Source organism: Leptosomus discolor, chromosome 1, assembly GCF_034619465.1.
Source record: "Leptosomus discolor isolate bLepDis1 chromosome 1, bLepDis1.hap2, whole genome shotgun sequence".
NCBI lineage: Eukaryota > Metazoa > Chordata > Aves > Leptosomiformes > Leptosomidae > Leptosomus > Leptosomus discolor.
The window spans coordinates 204996858-205017298 of NC_141391.1; the positions used below are offsets into that span (position 1 = coordinate 204996858).

Consider the following 20441-nt stretch of genomic DNA (forward strand, 5'->3'; position numbering starts at 1 on the left):
CCTGCTCCAGTGTGGGCTCCTCTCTCTCCATGGGTCCACAGGTCCTGTCAGTGGCCTGTTCCAGCACAGGCTTCCCATGGGGTCACAGTCTCCTTTGGGAGCATCCACCTGTCTGGCATGGAGTCCTCCAGGCTTGCAGGTGGATATCTGCTCCACCATGGACCTCCGTGGGTTGCAGGGAGACAGCCTGCCTCACCATGGTCTTCACCACAGGCTGCAGGGGAATCACTGCTGCGGCATCTGGAGCACCTCCTCCCCTTCCTTCTGCACTGACCTTGGTGTCTGCAGAGTTGCTTCTCCCACATATTCTCACCCCTTTCTCCAGCTGCTGTTGCCCTTGCGCAGTAGCTTCTCCCCCTTCTTAAATATGTTATCACAGAGGCACTATCACCATTGCTGATAGGTTTGGCCGCAGCCAGCGGCAGATCCAACTTGGAGCTGGCTGGCATTGGTTCCATTGGACATGGGGGAACCTTCTAGCAGCTTCTCACAGAAGCAACACCTGCAGACCCCCACTACCAAAACCTTGCCATGCAAACCACCCATTCATCTGCACAAGCAAATTTTAGTGTGCTGAATTACCTCCCACGTATTTTAAAACCTAGCCTAACATATTTTCACATGTAGCCAATTCAGTCCAAGTGGCTAAATGTTCAGTCAAAAGTGATTATGTTCAGTCATCCCGAAAAAAAGCTTTTACAGTGTTCATGAGTCATTCAAACATGTTTATGTGAGTTCCAGCTGTGGTCATCAGAAAGGCTTAAGATGATAATTACCTGTGCTCTATGTTAAACTCCTTACTCACAGACTTTCCTGAAAGAGCGCTTTGACAATGAAGAAATTAAACCAGATTTATGGATGTCCTTAGAAGGTGGAAATACCTGTACCGAGTGTGGGATTCTCGCAGAAGACACAACTCTGTATTTTGGAGGTGCAACTGTGAGGCAGGCTGTCACTCAAGATCTGGACCTGCGGGGGGCAAAGTAGGTCATGTTTCCATGTCATTTTAATGGGGAACTCTTAAACGCTGGCAAAGCAACAGGCGACATAGCTTGTAGCTCAGGGAATTCCTAGGCCACCACAAGCAAAGGGCTATCTCAGGTAGACACTAATGAGATTATGATTCTCAAGTCACTGATGTTTTCAGATGAGTCACAGAGAGCAATGCTCACCCTAGCACTGTGGAAAGGGTCTACCGTGTCCTGGTGAAGGAGCAGGTCTCCTTCCCCAGGAATATCCTGGAGTCAGCAATGCCTGTCCTGCAAAGAGGCGAGATACTGCAGTCTCCTGGGCATCGCTGTCTCCACTCCTGGAGACACCAGCTGTGTCTTCCACTGACTTCAGAACATAAACTCTGCTGGTTGTCCTCCCTTGGGTGCCTGTACGAGATGCACTCCACTCATATGCTGTAGAAAACTGGAGAGCAATGGAATTATGTCAGTTTAGACAAGATAAGGACATGACATAGAAGGCAACTTCAGCACCATTTCCATTGACTGTATGGCTTTAATGAAGCCACACACTCTCAATTCCGTAATTCAGCAAGAATTCACTGAATCACATAACCTTTCAGGAAGGAAGGGGTCTCAGGAAGTCTCTAGTCCAACCTCATGCTCAAAGCCATGTCAACACTGAATTCAGATCAGGTTGCTCAGCGCTTTGTCCTCTTGGGCCTTGAAAAACCTCCAAGGACAGAGATCCCACAGTCTCTCTGGACAGCTTGTTCCAGTGTTGAGTTACCCTCATGGTGGATTTTTTTTTTTTGCCCCCTGTTATACCCATTTGGATCCTCCCTTTTTTTGATGTATGACCACTGTCTCCCAGTCCCAGTCATCCACTCCAGGCTGAACCAGCCCTGGTCCCTCAGTCTCTCCTCATAGGGCATGTGCTCCAGCCTCAACCATTTCAGTGGCCTCCACTGGCCTTGACTCAGTTTATCAACTTCTTTTATGTCCTTCATTGATACAAGGGTGCCCTGTTAACTTATGTTGAGCTTCTTTTCCACCAAGACTGCCAGGTAACTTTTAAGAAAGCGTCTCCCAGCCAGTCAGCCTCCAGATAGTACCATTGCAAGGGGTTAGTCCCTTCCAGGGACAGGACTTTGCTGATTTTCATGAGGTTCCCATGAGAATTACCAGGCAATGTTTTTGGAAACCTTTGTTCTACTTGTACATTGATGTTACTTGCTTAAAAACGCTGGCATTTTGAATATTTTCAGCACATCTGCTGACAGAAAACAAAATTCTCAAGTTGTGCAGATCTTTAACAGATGTAAACTTGCACATTTACTCTTAGGTTTCTACAGTACTGGGGGAGAATTGGGAGTGAAAACAACATGACAACATGCCACAGACCAACTTGCAGAAAGGAAGGAGTGTTGCTAGACTATTCCATTGATGGAGGCAAGTACATCCGGTAGTTTCAGCTAAACTACAGCCTTGTTCTGTATTCAAGCACCATGAATATCTGAGAAGTTGTCAGAGAGATCCAAAATAATAAGATAATTTTTAATTGTAAAGTTATTTTTGTCCTTGCAAAGTTTTTTCCCCCTCTAAAATTTCTATCTATCACTCAGGAATTTTTCATAATCCTCCCGTGTGATTTCAGTAATCAGTGGCTTCCAATTCAATTCCTTTATACGATTACAAGATTACTCTTGCAATGAGTAACAGTTGCCAACTACCCTTAGAAGTTAAGATTTGTCTACCAGAAGACTACAGCTATTATTTTTTATTTCCTATTATCTTCCTTTAATCTTTTAGAAGATTCTACCATACGCTTGCTTTATTGCTAAACCTGCATCTTTTCATTCCAGGGATATCTTGGACTTTGCTTCATGAGATGGATTACCAAAAATACATCTCAGTCAGGCATGACTACATCCTCCTCCCCGAACACGCTCTGACCAATACAACCCGCTTGCGCTGGTGGCAGCCTTTTACCATCAGCAATGGGATCGTGGTTTCAGGCCCTGACCGGGCACAGTGGGCGCTGGATAACATCCTGATCGGAGGGGCAGAGATCAACCCCAGCCAGCTGGTAGACACGTTCGATGATGGTAAGACTGGCTGTGACAGCTAATCTGTTGTCTGGCATTATCTTATCTAAGATAAGCCCTGTAAGCTTGTGAGCACACTTTTTTCTTTTTTTTTTTTTTTTAACTCTGCAAATTTTTCATTTCGTAGACTAATGCTGTTTGTATGCTATTTTTCATGCTACTAACAGGGGTGTGTAAATACATGTATATACCTAGAAGAAAGTCAAAAATTTTTATTTCAGTCCAACTCATTTAAATTCCTGGTAGTAAACTTTCATTCAATCACCTTTTTAAAAAGTACTATTATTTAAACATTTTAATTAACTCCCTGGAGCTGAGGTTTTTATTATGTCTGTTGGTAGCTTACTCACTGTGGGTCACAACAGATAGCATAAATTTAGTGTTTATATCACTAAGTACTGTACCTAGTGATTCTGTGGTTTCATTACTAATCCTTGATGTTTACTGAGAAAATGCAGTAATTGTATTCAATTCATCTTAATAGAAGGCATCTCTCATGAAGAAAACTGGAGTTTTTACCCTAATGCAGTCAGGACTGCAGGGTTCTGTGGAAATCCATCATTCCATCTCTACTGGCCAAATAAGAAAAAGGACAGAACACACAACATCCTGTCCTCCAGGGAGCTCATTATACAGCCAGGATACATGATGCAGTTTAAAGTAAGAAATGTTCTCTCTCTCTCCAAAGTAAAGTGTGTGACGAAAAATCATCTGATGTGTCTCCAGAAATTATTCTTCCAACTAAGATGCCCAATTGGATGAATAATTAATAATGATTTTTTACTAGAATTTAAAGGAAATTCTGAAGTGTAGGTAATGGGAACCAGTAAGGCTGCTTGAATGTTAAATGTCAAATTATTCTGACTTTCTGTATGCTTTGGGGGTTACTGAGAGGGACTGGAAGTCTAATACCTTTTTCCTGAAATAACTGGATCATCAGATACAGTAGGAATTATTTTCTAAGGTGGGAATACACAGAATGCAGAATATGCCATTTTCCCCTAACTCATGAACAAGCAGAAAAGGCAAAGTAGAGGCAGGCTGGAGAAGAGTGGCATATGGAAAATGCATAAGTGCTCAAGTAGATGTACCCCTTCTATTCCTTGTGTCACAGCAAATGAGCTAAATAATCAGAGAAACATTTCTGAATATTTTACTTTGGTTTAGGGTAGAATTCTGCACAGGGCCATAGGCGACATGTAGCTGTTGTCCAGAAATGCTCTAGGCCCTTCCCCAGGCACCAGGACTTAAATAAGCAAGGAATTAATATGAAAGCAGGGTTATCAAAGTCATCGTCCATTTTCTTGTTATCATCTTTTTCTTGCTCTTTTGTTTGACAAATCAGTTCCAGAATTCTCCATCTTCCCCTAATCAATATTTTCACCTTTTCTCAACATCCTTGTCTATTTTATATTGACTGTCTAATATAATCCCTAAAGCATTGCTTTCCCCCACTCACACAATATGCCACCTCCAAAGAAACTATACAAAAGAGTCCGATATGTGTTTTACTACTGAATGTCAAGACCCCCCAGGCTGCTTACTTTACCTAGCCTATCATATTTTTCCTCTGTTTTAAGGCCAAAATTATGATAACTCATCAGCATTTAATAGTTTGTATTACTTAACTCTCATTGTAAAGTTTTTCTCTCCCCACTCTCTCATCCTCTTTCTTCACCAGTCACAGCAAAGATTTTATTTCTAAACTAAGTATTCAGCTCTAGTGCCTGGCTGCCATTTGGTTTTGAAGCTCTCAAAATGTAGCTTTTTGCTATCTATTCAGTACTGTAGACTGGGTACCCTAAACTTTCCACTCTAGTATGACACAAATACATTTATTTTTTTAAATATTCAGAATAATTCTGTTCTTAAATTGGACTGACTAGAGGTTTATATCCACATGTTTATCATTATGAATCATAAATTTCACAGGTAATTAATACATTATTAATTTATTAAGTACTTCACTTTCTGAAATGCCAAGGAGCTACCACATATATGTGTTACAGAAACAATGTTTGTTTAGATATTTAATTTGCACTTTAGGAATGTAGTGTTAGGATTCTGTCTGAAAATAACAGTAAAAATGAAGTAAAATTCATTAAGTAAAAGCAGTATCTGAAGTACTGTGCCTTTTGTTTTCCTTCCACTTTTGATGGATTTTGCCCATGATCTAAGTTGGCGACATCTTGTATACATCCTGTAAATTAAAAAAAAAAAAAGAAGAGTAAGACTTCATTATATATCACATTAAATGTCTACCTGACTTGTTATAGCAGCCAATTTTATTTGTGCTATAGATTGTCGTTGGTTGTGAGGCAACTTCTTGTGGGGACCTGCATTCTGTGATGCTGGAGTACACGAAGGATGCCAGGTAAAATGACACTAGAATATACAGAACTTAAAAAAACAGTATGCTATACCTAGAGGGCTTTTATTTATTAAAGTAATTACTTTGCTATTCATCTTGTAACAGAATCTGAACAAAGCCTGTGTGCAAGCACTGGGATTTGTCTACATAACTCCCATAAATTCTCTTTATAATTTATGCCAGATGTTGACAGATTCGTGGCATTGAGCTTGCAGTTACAGTCACAAGCATACTCCTGTTAAAAATGTGCTCGCAGAAAACCACATTTACAGGAAACTGTTGGTTTAGTATGACACAGGACTATATATTTAGGACCAAGTTGTAATGAAGCGGAAGTTACTTAACTCCAAATTGATCTTTAACTAGCAAACAATAACACTCTCTCCTGTGCTGTAGTATAGTCGTGCATTACAATTTGTGAAAGCGGAGGTATGTTCTGTGTTCAAGTGACTGTGGGTGAACATGGAGCAAATTGTGTTTGGACTCCTCTCAACACTAAGAGAGAGAGTAAGGAGCAGACTCCTAAATAAATCCTCCTGTCATGCCCACCCAGAGGAGCTCTAGGTTGGACTCTGCTCTGTGTACCACCACCAAGGGTTTCACAGCACTCAAACCTGGAGCTAGAAAGCCCTCCCAGATTGCACCAGCACTTCAGCCTCTCACCTCTTGTCTATTTGTGGCTGCAGAGCAAGGAAACTGTTGCTGACCATCTCTTAGGTTTGTTTAGTAAGATAGGCAATGACACAGCCCTTAGAAATTTCATTATTCTTTCAGTTGTTCTAAAACATATTTTGTTTCCTACAGGACAGACTCATGGCAGCTCGTCCAGACACACTGTCTTCCTTCCTCATCTAATAGCATTGGCTGCTCCCCATTTCAATTCCATGAAGCTACCATCTATAACTCCGTCAACAGCTCCATGTGGAGAAGAATAACTATCCAGCTGCCTGATCATGTCTCATCCAGGTAGGTTACTGAAAGGTCAGCTCACCGTGGACCTACAAAATGTCAGCTGTCTTGCTGGCGCTGTTCACTTGGAACAACTCCTGAATTAAAAATGCTTCTTTATTGCTGGATTTAGATCTTATACATAATTAATGTTCTTCAGGAAGCTTTTTGTTAATAGAATTGGCTACTGCCAATGATGTAGCAGCCACCCATTGAGGGGGGGGGGGGGGGGGGCGTCTTTCCAGTTATTGAAGCCACAGCCCCTTCATACAACATTTTTCATTACATCTGCTGCTGGTGTATTTGAACATCACTGTGTTTAATTGCTAGATATCATGTTTGGATTTTGATATTTGCAGTGCAACCCAGTTCAGATGGATTCAGAAGGGAGAAGAACTAGAGAAACAAAGCTGGGCAATCGACCACGTGTACATTGGGGAAGCGTGTCCTAAGCTCTGCAGTGGCCATGGATATTGCACGACTGGAGCCATTTGCATTTGTGATGAAGGATACCAAGGTTTCATTTCTTCAATTTCTTTCTTATACATCTGCTATGGTCTAATCTAGCTCAAAATAAAACAAAAAGACAGAGTGATGTATCATGTCTAAATTCATCACTGGAATGTTTGAATAACAAATTCTGAATTAATAATTTGACAGAGCTGCAAACAACAGCTCTTCCCTCCCTTTAGTCTTCTAGATTGAGTCAGTAGTCTCTCCTGCCTGGTACTGTATGTAAAGCCCATTCAGCCTTCATTGAAGGCACAACATGATTACCTGCTTAGCCACAAATGGCTTCCAACCCCGTACTCCTTCCAAGGGTGCACCCACTCCCAGGGGATGTATATGTGGGATCCAGGTGTTAGTGACTGGCACCCGTAAGGGACTCAGCTCTGTGCCCCATCAGGCCAGAGTGTTCTGCTCAATGCAGCTAGGCACATGCCTAATGGTATCTGAGTGCCCTCGTTAAATTATGAGTGCTTTGTGGGAGTGCAGCCAGTGTTTAATGCTTTCCAGGAGAGAGTCTCATAACTTTTAAAGATCAGACCCCCTCCCTGTTTTAGATGCATTTCCCTTCAATCGGCAATTTGAGGTTTCTCATATTGGCATCAGTGCAAAATAGGAGAAACCATACTGTGGTTCTTGAAGTTATACTGCTGTAAAAAACAAGACCCATAGCCTCAATTTTCTAAGAATGAATGCTGTACAGCAATGTGCACTTTATTAATGGATCTGCTGAAAAATATTCAGCCTGTAGTTGCACTGTACATTGGGACACAACCTTGAATGGAATTACAATGAACTGTAACTCAATTTTCTCAATTCTTTTGATTTTTGTGTGTTTTATAACTTCACTGTGTCATTTGTAGGTGACGACTGCTCTTTGTTTAACCATGACCTCCCCAGTTATATTAAAGATAATTTTGAATCTGAAAGAGTCACTGAAATAAACTGGGAAACCATTCAGGGGGGAGTGATAGGGAATGGATGTGGACAGCTGGCACCCTACGCCCATGGAGATTCACTCTATTTTAATGGATGTCAAATAAGACAAGCTGTGACTAAGCCTCTGGATCTCACCCGAGCAAGGTAATGCTTTGAGTCTAAAATGGTCCTCTAGCAACTCACGAGAAAAGAAACTCTTCATATGTATGTGCAACCATGTGAGCCAGTTCTGATGAGGATGGGCAGACCTGGCTGTACCATGCAGTCAGACGTGGTTAGCACATAAACATTAGGGTTGGCAAAATGCTTTGTGACTTCCGTTTGGGAGATGGAGAGTGAGGAGGAAGCGATGTCAGATGAAAAGGTCAGGTGTTTTCGTCGTGCCCAACAGAGCACCGTCTAGTAAGCCAGCACTGACAATGAAGCTGTTGGCAAAGACTGGACACCAGACTGTCTGGATCAGTGCCTGATCTGATAAGACAAATCCCATGTTTGTATGTGCCTCCACGATGGTTATGACTAAAGATGCTATTAGTAATTATGGACTCATTTTCCTGTTTCAGTTGTCAAATGGAATTATATTCACCTGGCAATGAACAGGAGTATGTTTTTCATCTATTGAGCCTCTTTGGCCATGGAAAAACAAATGCAACCAGGCTGTGCTGGCTCTTAACACAGTGACAGCTTTCTGGACTGTTTGTATTTAGTTGTCTAAAGCAAGATTAGAAACAGGATGAATTGGCAAATGGGCCCATATATAAATCAGGCTCTTCCTTTTTTATTTGAACACCCAGGTATATACAATAAATCTTTTAGGCACTTTATTATATTCAACATTTATTGGCCCTTTTTTTAGCTTTTCATACACTCATTTGCATGTTTATATTGTTTATGTATCTCAGTTTTGTGAGATGCATTGCAAAATTGGATCTATTACCTCCAACTATATGGCAACATGTTACACATGGTAAACTATTACTTTGAAAGGGAAGCTGTGTTTTAGAGATGTGAGAACAGTTTATTTTGCATGTTAAAAGTAAATATTCTTGAGGATGATAAAAGTTTTAATACAGTAACTGCAATAAACTTGGAAATGCTATTGTTCCTGTTTGAATACTTTTTGCATATTGAAAATACCTTTTCTCTCTGTGCTTTACAGCAAAATCATGTTTGTTTTGCAAATTGGAAGTATTTCCCAAACAGATAGTTGCAATACCAATCTGAGTGATCCTAACACTGTAGACAAGGCAGTGCTCCTCCAGTACAGTGTAAATAATGGAATTACATGGCAAGTAATTGCACAGCATCAGCCAAAGGACTTCATACAAGCCCAAAGAGTGTCTTATAATGTACCCCTGTGAGTACCCAGTCACATTTCATTACCTCTAAGTGCACAAGATATATTTCTGCTAAGAGAGAAACTATCTTTGCATCACTGTGCAAGAAAAAATGTTGATGAGCTGGTAAACAAAGAAGAAAACTTAAGGGGAAGGCTGATTAAGAAATTTCAGCTGAGTGTTTATCAATATACTTGAAAGAAAAACAGAACATTTGTTTTAGATATAGATATGAGGAGAAAAAAATTCATCCTTATCTATGTACATTTTTCACCATTAAATGTTCTGCATGTACAGTGTGTTGATGTTCAGGGGTGTAGAAATAACATTTTGACTTTGGCCTCAGTTCATGTTGAGGAGTAGATAGGGATGTATCTACAAAACACCGATAGCCTGGAGCTCTCACAGGCTCTTGCATTTGTGTCGACAGGGAGGCACGAATGAAAGGAGTCTTACTGCGCTGGTGGCAGCCCCGTCACAACGGAACAGGTCATGATCAGTGGGCTTTGGACCACGTAGAAGTCGTCCTGTGAGTATCAGCTTCACCTCATCCCACCCCATCTCAGAAAGCACTGAAATTCCTCCAGAATGGCCTGAGTGTTAAGCTCAGTAAGAACTGTCGTGGCCCAGGGACACCTTTGAGAACCAGTCTTTGCTAATGCTCTGCCCTGACTGCAACTGTCAGCGGTTAAGATGGCCACAAAATAAGTGGTACGGCAGGGGTATGTGTTGTGCATTGTGGAAAAACACACGAGGGAAAGTGGGGCTTTATCACCACCAAATATTGGTGTGGTCCTCTAATGCAGCAATGACTGTGAAAAAAATATTGTGCTGGGACATAAGGATGCTCCTGTTCAATGCTGTGCGGCCATATAAGGCTGATTTATATCCTTTCTAAGGTACTAAAGAGTCTGCTGTATTGCTCTTTGCACAAAGTAATGTTGTCGTGCCTCTGAAAAATTTGCGTTAGCAACTAATGCCTTATTCATTTCCTTTTTTTAGTAAGAAGGATACTGTTCAGAAACAGGGTTCACTATATCAGGTTCCTATGGTCCGAGCTCTATGTTCACCCCTTGTCAAGATTTTACCAAGTAAAGTGTCTGCACCTTGCTGATTCTCCCATTCTTGAGATGGGTTTCGCTGGCAGCTAACCCGTTTTTCCTGTGTTGCATCACGAAGAGATGACCTGCTTTTTCTCTAACAATTTAGTTCCAGTAGAAGTGAAATGCTAGTGGCTTCAAGGGCGGGAACTCATCGCTGACAGTGGTTGGCAGAGAGAGGTGTGCCTGCTCCATAGATAGGTTCAAACGTTCCTTTTATTGAACAATTTTTAAACCGGCAATGAAGAAATTAGGCTTGGGTAGCCTCCAGACTGTGTAATTATAACCATGGGGTTTCTGAATTAGCAGAGACACTGCAAGTAATGTTTTGTAACAGTAGCAAAGTGAATTATCTGATTGCTAGTTAGTCCTGTTCTTCTTTCCACTGAGAAGCACCAGCTTGCATGGCACTCATATCAACCCCAAACAAAACTAGTCCCAACACTGAGTTACTGTACATGCTCTGCTGCTTTTACACACCTTGCTGGGCTATGCTTCCATGACATTAAGCTTAAAACTTGAAGGAACAGAGAGACAGATGTAATTCCTGGCTTAGTCAGTCAATGGCTGTATGATGCTGCATCAGGAAAGATATGAAAGAGTATGGACCTGCAGCAGGTTCACAGGGCTGAGGAAACCATGGAAAAGGGAACCAGTAGCTCTGAAATATTCCAATGTCTTTCCACATTACAATTAAAAAAAAAAAAAAAAAAAAAAAAAAAGGAAAAGAAAAAATCATGTCAGAAAAGAAAAATAGAGCATAATATTACCCGTCAATCTGAGCATTGAATTAGGGAGTGTAAGTAGGAATAGGACAGATCTTTAAAAAGTGATTCTTAGGCTAAAATACAGAGAACTTCCTTGGCAATGAGATCTGCCAGGCTATAGACTAGATACATGAGTGGTGACAAGTCAGTCACATGAGATATGTTATACCAAAATGGAGACAGCAATAGAAATGCTATAGCAAGTAATCACACCTTGCCTAGAGAAGGAACCAGATGGGCAGACAATGCCTCCTCCCTTCTCTTCTTTTTCTCCTGTTAAAGAGCTTTAAGGCTTTTCTGAACATTGGCCAAAATATCAGGCTATAAACAGAGTTTCCACCCTGTTGAAGTGACACCTGGTACAGCCCACAGAGGAAGACAGACCAAACCAGACAGGTTTCTCCCTTACCAAGTACCGTGAAATTCAGTGCCATGGCAGCATATTTCCCAAAGGTCAGATGTAGAGTTCCAGTCCCTGCTAAATACAACACGAGACGTGTTGCTCTCAGGAAACACAGAATTACATGCTGTGGCGCATCTGGTTCATATGCTGGCATGTGCTCAGACCTAACAGGTGGCTTCGACCCCTCTGTTTTGCTTAAGTTCTATCTGCACCTTCTAATTCATAAAGACATTCTGTAGATCTCTCAAATTTTATTTGCAAGTAACCTGCAAAGTGTTCAATAAAGCCTTTGGACGGCTTTTTGAAAGGAGGCACACTGTTCTTTGTCAATAGATATTCTCACCTGGGTTTTCCTTTAGCTCTGCTGTTTCACTCAGCCACCTCACACTGGTCACTTTACCCCCAGCACTTCTGTTTCTTCACCTGTAAAATGATGAAGACACTCGGTCACCTCCACAGAGTGCTTCCAGGCATACAGAAGGGAGCCTGGATCAGCATCTGTTAGCACTAGCCCTGGATGATTCTGCACACACCAGGGCTACCAGGATTCACACCATGAGTACTAGGGACAGGACTTAGCTTTACTTCTCAATATTCCTTCGTTTTCCAGTGAAGGGCATGGAAACTCTGCCTGCCCCTGGGGAGAGCAAGCCACCTTGCCCGGGCAGCTCTCCAGCAAGAGGCGAGGAGGCAGCATCCCTCAGGTGCTCTGCCCTCCCACCGAGATTGCCAGAGAGCTCTGTGGGCAACAGCTGACATGGCTGCAAAGAGGCATGGCCTGAACCAAAACCATTCACTGGGGTGCTGTAAATACCTCTTCCCATTAATTCTATAGGGAGTCACTGGAGAGTCAGTAGGCTTCTGCCTGGCTTATTCATCCCAAATCTGGGATACCTTAGGAAACACCTGTGCCTCCCAAATTGGAAGTAATTCCTGTTGGCATTCTGACCTTGTCTCAGAAAGCCATGAACATCCCTGGCTACAGGACCTGTTGATGGTCCATGACTAATGCTGTCTGTGCTCGGGCCTCTTATAACTCTGTACTCCATCACCCACTTGAACAAGACTCCGTATACCTCTCTGGGCACCATCAAAGTTGCTCTCACTGGCCCTGGTTTGTCCTAGATTTTCATGTTTGTGATCTGTGTACCCACACTGATGTAGCAGGCAAGCCTCTAGCCTGCGAGGTGTTACAGCAAGAAGTCGACCTATACTAGGAGGTGTGGTTTGGGACACACAGAAATTCCTGGCTTTCCACACATCTCATTTTGTGTTTCCTCCACTACCCTGTGGCTGACAAAGAAGTCTGAGTTTCCCAAATGCCCTAGATGTTGGCTTGGTTGCCTACACACCCAGATGTACACCTAGGTGCTGTGCCAGCTTCTCCTCAGCCCATAGGCAAGTGAGCCATGCTCTCCTTCAGCAGACTAAGGGCTGGAGTGGGAGGGCAACAGGGAAAGCACCCGCCAGCAGGGAGAGCTGGTCTGTAGGGATGTAGTACAACAAAGGATTTTCTTGATTTTATTTCCCATCCAACATGGGGGATGTCCCTGCTCCTCCCTACAGTGCTCACCCCAGGGACAAATCTGTGAAAACTCGCTTTCATGGCTCAACTCTTCACAGCAATCCAAAGATTTGAAATTAATTCTGTCACAGGCCCAGCTGCCAAGTCATAGTGCAGATACTGCTTACAGCTGATACTCAGCCAGGGTCATGATGCTCTGTTCAGTCCAATTGATTTCTGAGTCAAAGGCCATCATCCTCTCACCAGCAAACAAGTTTTCAGGGTGCAATTTCTTTGGTGCATTTTTGCTCCCAAGATAGTTTGCTGTGGGAAAAAAAAAAAAACACCTGCAGATTATACATGCATGTAAAATACCTGGCAGTGATAAGAAAGGCCAAAGATGGATGGTTTTGTATGTTACTTAAAATTATTCCACTTTTGAATGAATTATTTGAATTACTCATTAAATGTCAGTATCAATAAAACTGTGATGCAGATGCAAATGGTGCCCAAATTAAGTGCCTCTTTCAAACAGGTGAAACACAATACCTGCTTTGACTATATTATACATTAAACTGATCTTGCCAACTAATTGCTCACCAACTTATTTTAACAATGGCTGATGTCCATTGTGGTGGACATCACAACGTGGTGGGGAGAGGATACTAGTTGTCAAGTTGTCCAGTCCCTTTCAAAGTTAGTGCCGATTATTCCTCATTACTGCAGCATTTTTTCTCTCCGTTTGTAAAGCATTGGGCACAACTCTCACATGTTCCATGTGGCTCTTCTTAGGATAAAAAAGTATTTTACCCCAGACTTAAGAAAGAGTGTTCTTCTGTGCCTCTGTACTTCTGCCCTAAGAAGAGCCCATGTCCAAATCTGCATTTCATTTGCACATTGTTTTTCTCTGGAAGCACAGCTCTCAGCCTGTCTGCTGCACAGACACCATGCACTTTTTTGCATGTGCGTTTGGAACTGCCATTTCTTTGTGTGTAGGGCAGGCCCCTAGAGACCCCTCATAAACATAAAAAAAAAATTCTGGTAAAAGGTGTTGAGAACTAGATAAGATGAACACTAAGGGTCTGATGTTGCTTTCTTTGAGCCCCGAAACGCGTGATGTGAATCTGAGGAATCTGAGTTGTGCAAGAAATATTATCCCCACCTACTATTTCATGGTTAACTGTTAGATAACAGATCAGATCCCTCCATAGCCATCACTCCATGCTCTTCATTGTCAAGATATTCTCACATTTTTGGCACAAATGATTTAGTGAGAACTGAAGTTGCATTTGGTGCAAAGAATGTTTATCTTTATTCTGCAACATTAAAATACAAATTATATATTCTAGTTCTAACAATGAGTGCTCATGTGGAAAAGCATTTTCATCTGCTATCATTTTTTTAGCAAAAAGCAATGATTTTAAAAATCCATTTAAATTAAGGTATCAACATATACACAATGAAGACCAGAAATAGTTCAAACATTACATAATTATCTGAATATCCACAACATTTATGCCAAATTTAATATGATGCAGTCTATGCTTTTATGATATTTTAATCATGTTTCTAAGAAGTGCATGCTGAATAAAAATATAAACATTGATTTGAAATATCAGGAAATAATTTGTTCAATTTTTATTTTCAAAAGAGATGAAAAGTCCTATATTGCCTCTAAACCTCATCAGGGTTTTATGACTAATCACAGTGCTGCATGCATTGAAAGGCATTTTCTAACTTGTGTTGTATTTCATTGTTTGCTGTCATTGGTTTTACACTAGAATAAGGTAAGTACTTTCTGTGAATCAATATCAAATGTATGTTTCTGTTACAGCTACAGCTCTTTCACAAAGTTTTGTCAATGATGGGTTGGTGGAAAATCATTTGTACTCTCTGAGACATGCCACGTAGCTCTTGAGGCCCCTGATCCTGCAGCTTTTCCCCAGGGAGCACTGGGGGGAAGTTAAACTTAGCAGAAAGTGTTCAGCAGCTCACCTCGTGCCACAGTGGGAACTTCACTGAGGCTGCGGTGAGAAGGACTTCTCCTTCTCCTGTGGTGCGATAAGACCTGCCAACGGAGGGCACACAGCACATTGAATGGGCAACCTCTCAGCTCCAAGAGGGAATTCCCACTTTTTTCCTTAATTAATGACCACAGAGCTGAAGCCACAGCCAGGTAGTGTATGTCAGTGAATCTGCATGGTGGCACAGCCACGCGTGCCCCTTAGACACCCAGCACGTGTCTTGCAGGTAGTTCTGTTCCTTGTAGCTGCGACAGCACTAATAGGTACCACTAACCAACATAGCTACTGAGCTCTGCGTTCAAATCTTGACTTCACCAGAAGAACATTTGTCACTGATATGAGCCATCAGGACTTCTGTCAGAGCGCATCACTTTGCTCATTATAGTACTCTCCTAACCAAACGTTTGTAACGGCCTCAAAATTTACCCCAAGTCTAGTCCTGAGAGGCATGCCTCTGCTCTTTTCTAAGGCTTTGTTCATGTTTCATTTTGTTATCCAAATGTTTCTATTTGGTTCCTATTGTGCCCTGTCAATTGAAAATAAAAACACAGAAATAATGAATGATGTTAACATATACTGGGTTTTTTTACTGCATGTTTTTCATTCCATTTGGCTATGTTCTATTTTCAAATATTTTAAATTGCAGACTTGTCATTCAGACTATGCTTTAGGAAACAGGCAATAGCTAGAATGCTCTATTAAAGACTAAAAATGCAAAGCGACTCCTTCTTATAAATTGCTTTGTTGTAGGTAATTACCAAACATGCCTCAGACAGAATTTTGTTCTCTATATTGACTGCATACTGTTTTCATCTAACTAGTATAATTCCAGTGGCTTCACTGGAAAGTTATTTAGGGTTTCCTACATAAACTGGAGCAGTATTATCTTCTATTTATTTTTTAATAATCGAACAGATTATGCAGCAGTTGCTTCTATTAATTGCTTTTTTGCTGTTTGCTCCATCAGCAATACACAGATAACTATTCTGGATCTGTACTTTTCTGATTCCCTGATGGGTCAGTGAATTCACAGAAAAGGCAGAAGGCTCATCAGATGCTGACCAGTCCATTACACACGTGCAAAACAGCCTTCAAGTTGCCACTGATATCCAAACAAAAGTTCCCTCACACCCTTCATTATGGAAGGGGCGGTGTCTATTCCTAACACAGCTTGATGCCACCCAGCACGTTTTGGGTGCTCCAAACAAGAAAATGACAGCAAAAGTATGGTAAAGCCTTTTATCAGTCTGCGAAAATACAAATTAAATTTGTTATTAATAGTATTGAAAGCATTCTTAAATACACCAAACGCAAGAAATGTGTAAGTACTACTGCAAACTATATTATATAATTCTTATCATGATCTTATAAAGCACTATCGATCTCTTCTACAGTGCTTGCCTCCTACCAATATATAAAATTAATTCAGAAAAATAAATATAGACCTACTCTGGTTTTGTGGATACCAGACTATACTTACTATACAATGCAATAAGATACTATAGTACATAGGGCATACATAGTTACCTATAGCAAGAGTGAAAATCATGTCATTTTCTATAGCAGGCATGAAGTAGTTGGAAAGTCTACGTCAGACATCAGTGAGGACAAGTTTGAACCATGTCAGTGCAAGTGAAAAAACCCAAACATTTACTTCCTGAGAATTTAGATTTCTCTTATTTTTCACACACTGCTCTGGTGTTCAGTGTAAGACATAAACATGTTTCTTTGTAACTTCTTGATCATCTTAGAAAATAACAAAAGAGAATGATATACATAAAAAATAAGTAAATTTCTTAAATTATTAGGCAACCCTTTCTTTGTTCCTTTTTTCAATTCTTTCTTTTCCTTTCTTTTTCTTGTTGTTTTTTTCTTCGCTCATTGTTTTAAACAACTTCACGGTAACTTTAAGGCCAGATACAAAATGGATCGGCATTTGAAGTGAAATAGAGGCTAGGTGCATGTAGCACTGTCCAAAACGAGTCCTGAAAATTTCTGCTGAGCTGTTGCTGCATATAAGCAGACGAAAGGCAGGAAGGCAATGGGGGAACATGAAGGCCCCTAGGCCAAGGACTGTAGCTCAGCCTGTGCCCCAGCTGTGCAAGTCTTGCTCAAGCCAAGGCTCTCACAGCCAAGCTCAGTCCTAAATTTAACCCAGAAGGCCCAGAAACGGCATTTTTTTCAGCCAAACACATTGACAAGCCCTGTTTGGTCCCATGTACTTAAAGCAAGGCCACTCAAGGTTTGGCTGTGCTTTCTCCTAGGCCCCTGCTGGGAAAAGAGCAGCCTTCTCCCAGCAGATAGGTGCTCCACCCTCACTTCATGGTTAGGATGCTCTCCTGAGAGATGGGATGTTTCCTTGAAGGCCCTGTGTCTGTGGAACCACCCACTTACCAGGAAACAGGAATTAAAAGGAAAGCAAGATTAAGACCCCCTTCAAGCCTCAAGACCAACGGCAGCTACTTTCAGGAGCAGGTTTGGGGTCATGATTTCCCTCCTGCCTTCCTCAGTGAGGCACTTGGCATTGGAGTGAGGGTGATGTTCCACCAAGATGACTACAGGACCGGAATAAAGGCTGATCTTCAATGCTTCTTTGCACTTGAGCTACCAAGTGCCATTAGAACTATATAAACTCATCGCTGTCACTTACACAAAACTCTTACATATCAGCACAGACCTTTCCTTTTCACTTGTAGAAGTCAGGTGAAAGTCAGGACAAGTCAACCTCAAACATCAACCCCTCTCTCAATTGCCAAATGCTCTAGAGCTCTGCCTTACTGCGAGAGTGCCCAGAGTTGTGCCAAGTGTACATCTGTTTGCTTTCATTGTCACCAGGAGCTGGACTTCATTTCACTCTTGTATGTACATTCCAGCTGGAAAAAAAAAATTCGCAAAGCCTTGGAAAACTAGTTGGGAAGTGACTTGGATTTGCTTAGGGGTTTATAACCTAGATTTTGACACAACTGCTTTTACTCATTTTAGCCAATTGTATTCTAGATTACCTAAAAAAAGGTATAATTTTGTTATACATATTTTTTTAGATGAAATTAGCATACTACAGCAAAAGCTGTCTTTGCTTCTGGAGGATCATATGTATTTTGCAAAGCATGCAATTATTCCTTTTACCTAAGGGCCACATTCACTAAAAATAAGCTTATGCACTAGAGAGGAAAGTATGGCTAATTACAGTATGAGTATTCACTTCTCACTCACAGAGAAAACTCACAAATGAAAACCTGCCTTGCACCCACAAACGGGACATTTGTTGACTGTGATGTCTACTGCAGAACTTGACTTCACAGATCACCTTTAAAATCTGATGGACTTCTTGGTTTGGAGGGTTCTGGTAACAACCAGTCCCTTGAAGTAGAGATGCTTAGGCCAGGCATCCTTCTCCCACTGCAAGATGAAGCTAGAAAGCACAAGGTCCTAAGTAAGCAAGGAGGATTAGGAGAGGGAGTCAGAAATTAGCCTGAGACTTCAGATTCACTATGACTTTGCAGCTCCTTTCCCCTGGACACCAAAAGAAAATTTGGCCATGCAGTCACCAGCAGTTCCTACTGGGTGAAGCTCCTTACACCTGTTGGAGTTGTCCTTGGGGTCTGCATGGTTAACGCTGTGCTCTGATCTCTTAAAGAATCTGCATCCTCTGGCCATATCTATGCGAGTATCTTGTATGCCATTTTTCCATGTGAGGAAAGGGGGTCAGGTGGCTCTAAAAACAAGAGTCTGGTAGCAGTGTGTGACAATATATTTATTTTTTAAAGTAGTTCTCTGATCAAAAGGTCTTTCCCATACCCTGGGACTCCACAGTGCAGAGTGCAAGAGTCACTGTCTCTATTATAGCAAGGTCCCAGCTACTTTATATGTCTGGCCAAAATCCACTGCAAGTTGTAGGTCTGAGAGGAGACATCCTTTCTCAGAACTTCAGAATACACAAACATTTTCATTCTCTTGTAATTCTGAATGCAGTTTGGCTATAGATGTATGTAGACCTGTATTTGTGTGCCTGCGCTAGGCATTTGGATACATACATGAACAGTCCAAGAAAAGGCAAAGCCAGATGAAGCTCTGTGGCTGTTCCGCAGTCCCCTGCCGCAGCAGAGACAGTAGGATGTAGAGGTTCTGTGGTGCTGTACATGCAGTTCCCTCCAAGGTGTATGCAAGTCTGTATGGGCCATAAGTAACACAGATATTACAGCTCCACTTCCAAAGCTGCTGAAATTTGGAAACTGAAGGTGGGATCCAGTCCTTAGGAGTTAGATGGGTTTCAGGTACCAAAGTCCCAGACAGTCCTTTTGTCCGCCACTGCCCTCTCATGGTTATTTCTTCCCTCAATGGGAGAAATAAAAACCTGTTGGGTGAGATGGGTCTTGTTCTCCAGGTAGGTCTTCCGAACAAGCGTCCCTTCTTCAGTCAGGCTGCAGTCAGGCTGTCTCTTGCCTAGTCTCCTCCCAGAGACGTGATGATGCTTATTTCCCAGATCTTCCTTTAATTTTGGATGTGGAGGTACAGGGGAGGGAAACATTAAGTCGACATAAAAGCATTGTACTTCACTTCCTATATGGTAAAAGTGAAGATGATGGAGTAAAGCTTTTCTTCTGTTCTCAAGATAAGGTAGCTGATGATTGAAGACAGAAGGATAATTGGAGTATAAAACCACTGTAGAGAAATGCCCTGTATTGAGAGGGTATGAAGTGCATATAGCTTTAGTGAATCTGGCCCTAGGCAGCACAAGTTTTCATTAGCTGACAGCTCTTAACCTTTCCCTAAGATAATGACTTGTAAATAAAAGCAAAGTGGGACAGATTCTCAATTGCCTTGTACCTTGCTGTTGTACAAAGGCTACGCTTTACACCATTTTACACAGGCTTGAAGGGTCATGCAAGGACAAAGACGAATCTATCCCACTAGCTCACTGCTCCAAAAGAATTTAAAGTATCTGTAAAAGAAACTGACACTCTTCCTCCGCCCTTTGATTTTAACAGCACTCGCAAACAAAATTACATGATGAATTTTTCACGGCAACATGGGCTCAGGCATTTCTACAACAGAAGACGAAGGTCACTTAGACGATATCCATGAAGAACCGAGAAATTTATTTTTTTTCCTCCCAACATGTGATGTGTTGCTTTCCATTCTTTAAATCTAGCACTGCATCTGGTATCAGGACTTTTCTGCAATTGGCTTGGTGAATAACTGAAAGCCTTTCTCAAGACAGAGTGTACACCACTTTTTCGCACTGTGAACTAATGAGAAGTGACTTATTTTCTCATAGGTAAATGTTTTAATGTTGATGTGTCTGTGAAAATTGTGATCTGTTGTAATATCAGTTACAGTGGCAGTATTGGAAGTAAGCAACTAATTCTGTTTAACAGGAAAAAAATTTAAGCACAAAGACTTTTCAGATTTTATGTTTAAAAAAACCTACATACTAAGTACAGAATTTAACATTCTTTGTCACATAGGTATTTAAGTGCACT

The 20441-nt window shown here is 41.5% G+C and overlaps 1 protein-coding gene across 2 annotated transcripts in view; it reads left to right on the forward strand.

The window, feature by feature from the left end:
* The window catches only part of RELN (reelin), a 297464-nt gene extending 277421 nt beyond the window's left edge, over nucleotides 1–20043 (forward strand). The window contains exons 54-64 of one of the 2 annotated variants that reach the window (XM_086474260.1): nucleotides 808–983; nucleotides 2296–2402; nucleotides 2816–3058; nucleotides 3543–3718; nucleotides 5359–5432; nucleotides 6234–6395; nucleotides 6737–6894; nucleotides 7748–7967; nucleotides 8983–9180; nucleotides 9591–9689; nucleotides 19947–20043. In XM_086474260.1, coding sequence (XP_086330386.1) covers nucleotides 808–983; nucleotides 2296–2402; nucleotides 2816–3058; nucleotides 3543–3718; nucleotides 5359–5432; nucleotides 6234–6395; nucleotides 6737–6894; nucleotides 7748–7967; nucleotides 8983–9180; nucleotides 9591–9689; nucleotides 19947–20043 — 1710 coding nt within the window. Of the gene's footprint in view, nucleotides 1–807; nucleotides 984–2295; nucleotides 2403–2815; nucleotides 3059–3542; nucleotides 3719–5358; nucleotides 5433–6233; nucleotides 6396–6736; nucleotides 6895–7747; nucleotides 7968–8982; nucleotides 9181–9590; nucleotides 9690–14585; nucleotides 14716–19946 lie in introns of those variants that run through there. The other variant, XM_086474253.1, reaches the window with a different exon arrangement.
* Nucleotides 20044–20441: the final 398 nt, after the last annotated feature.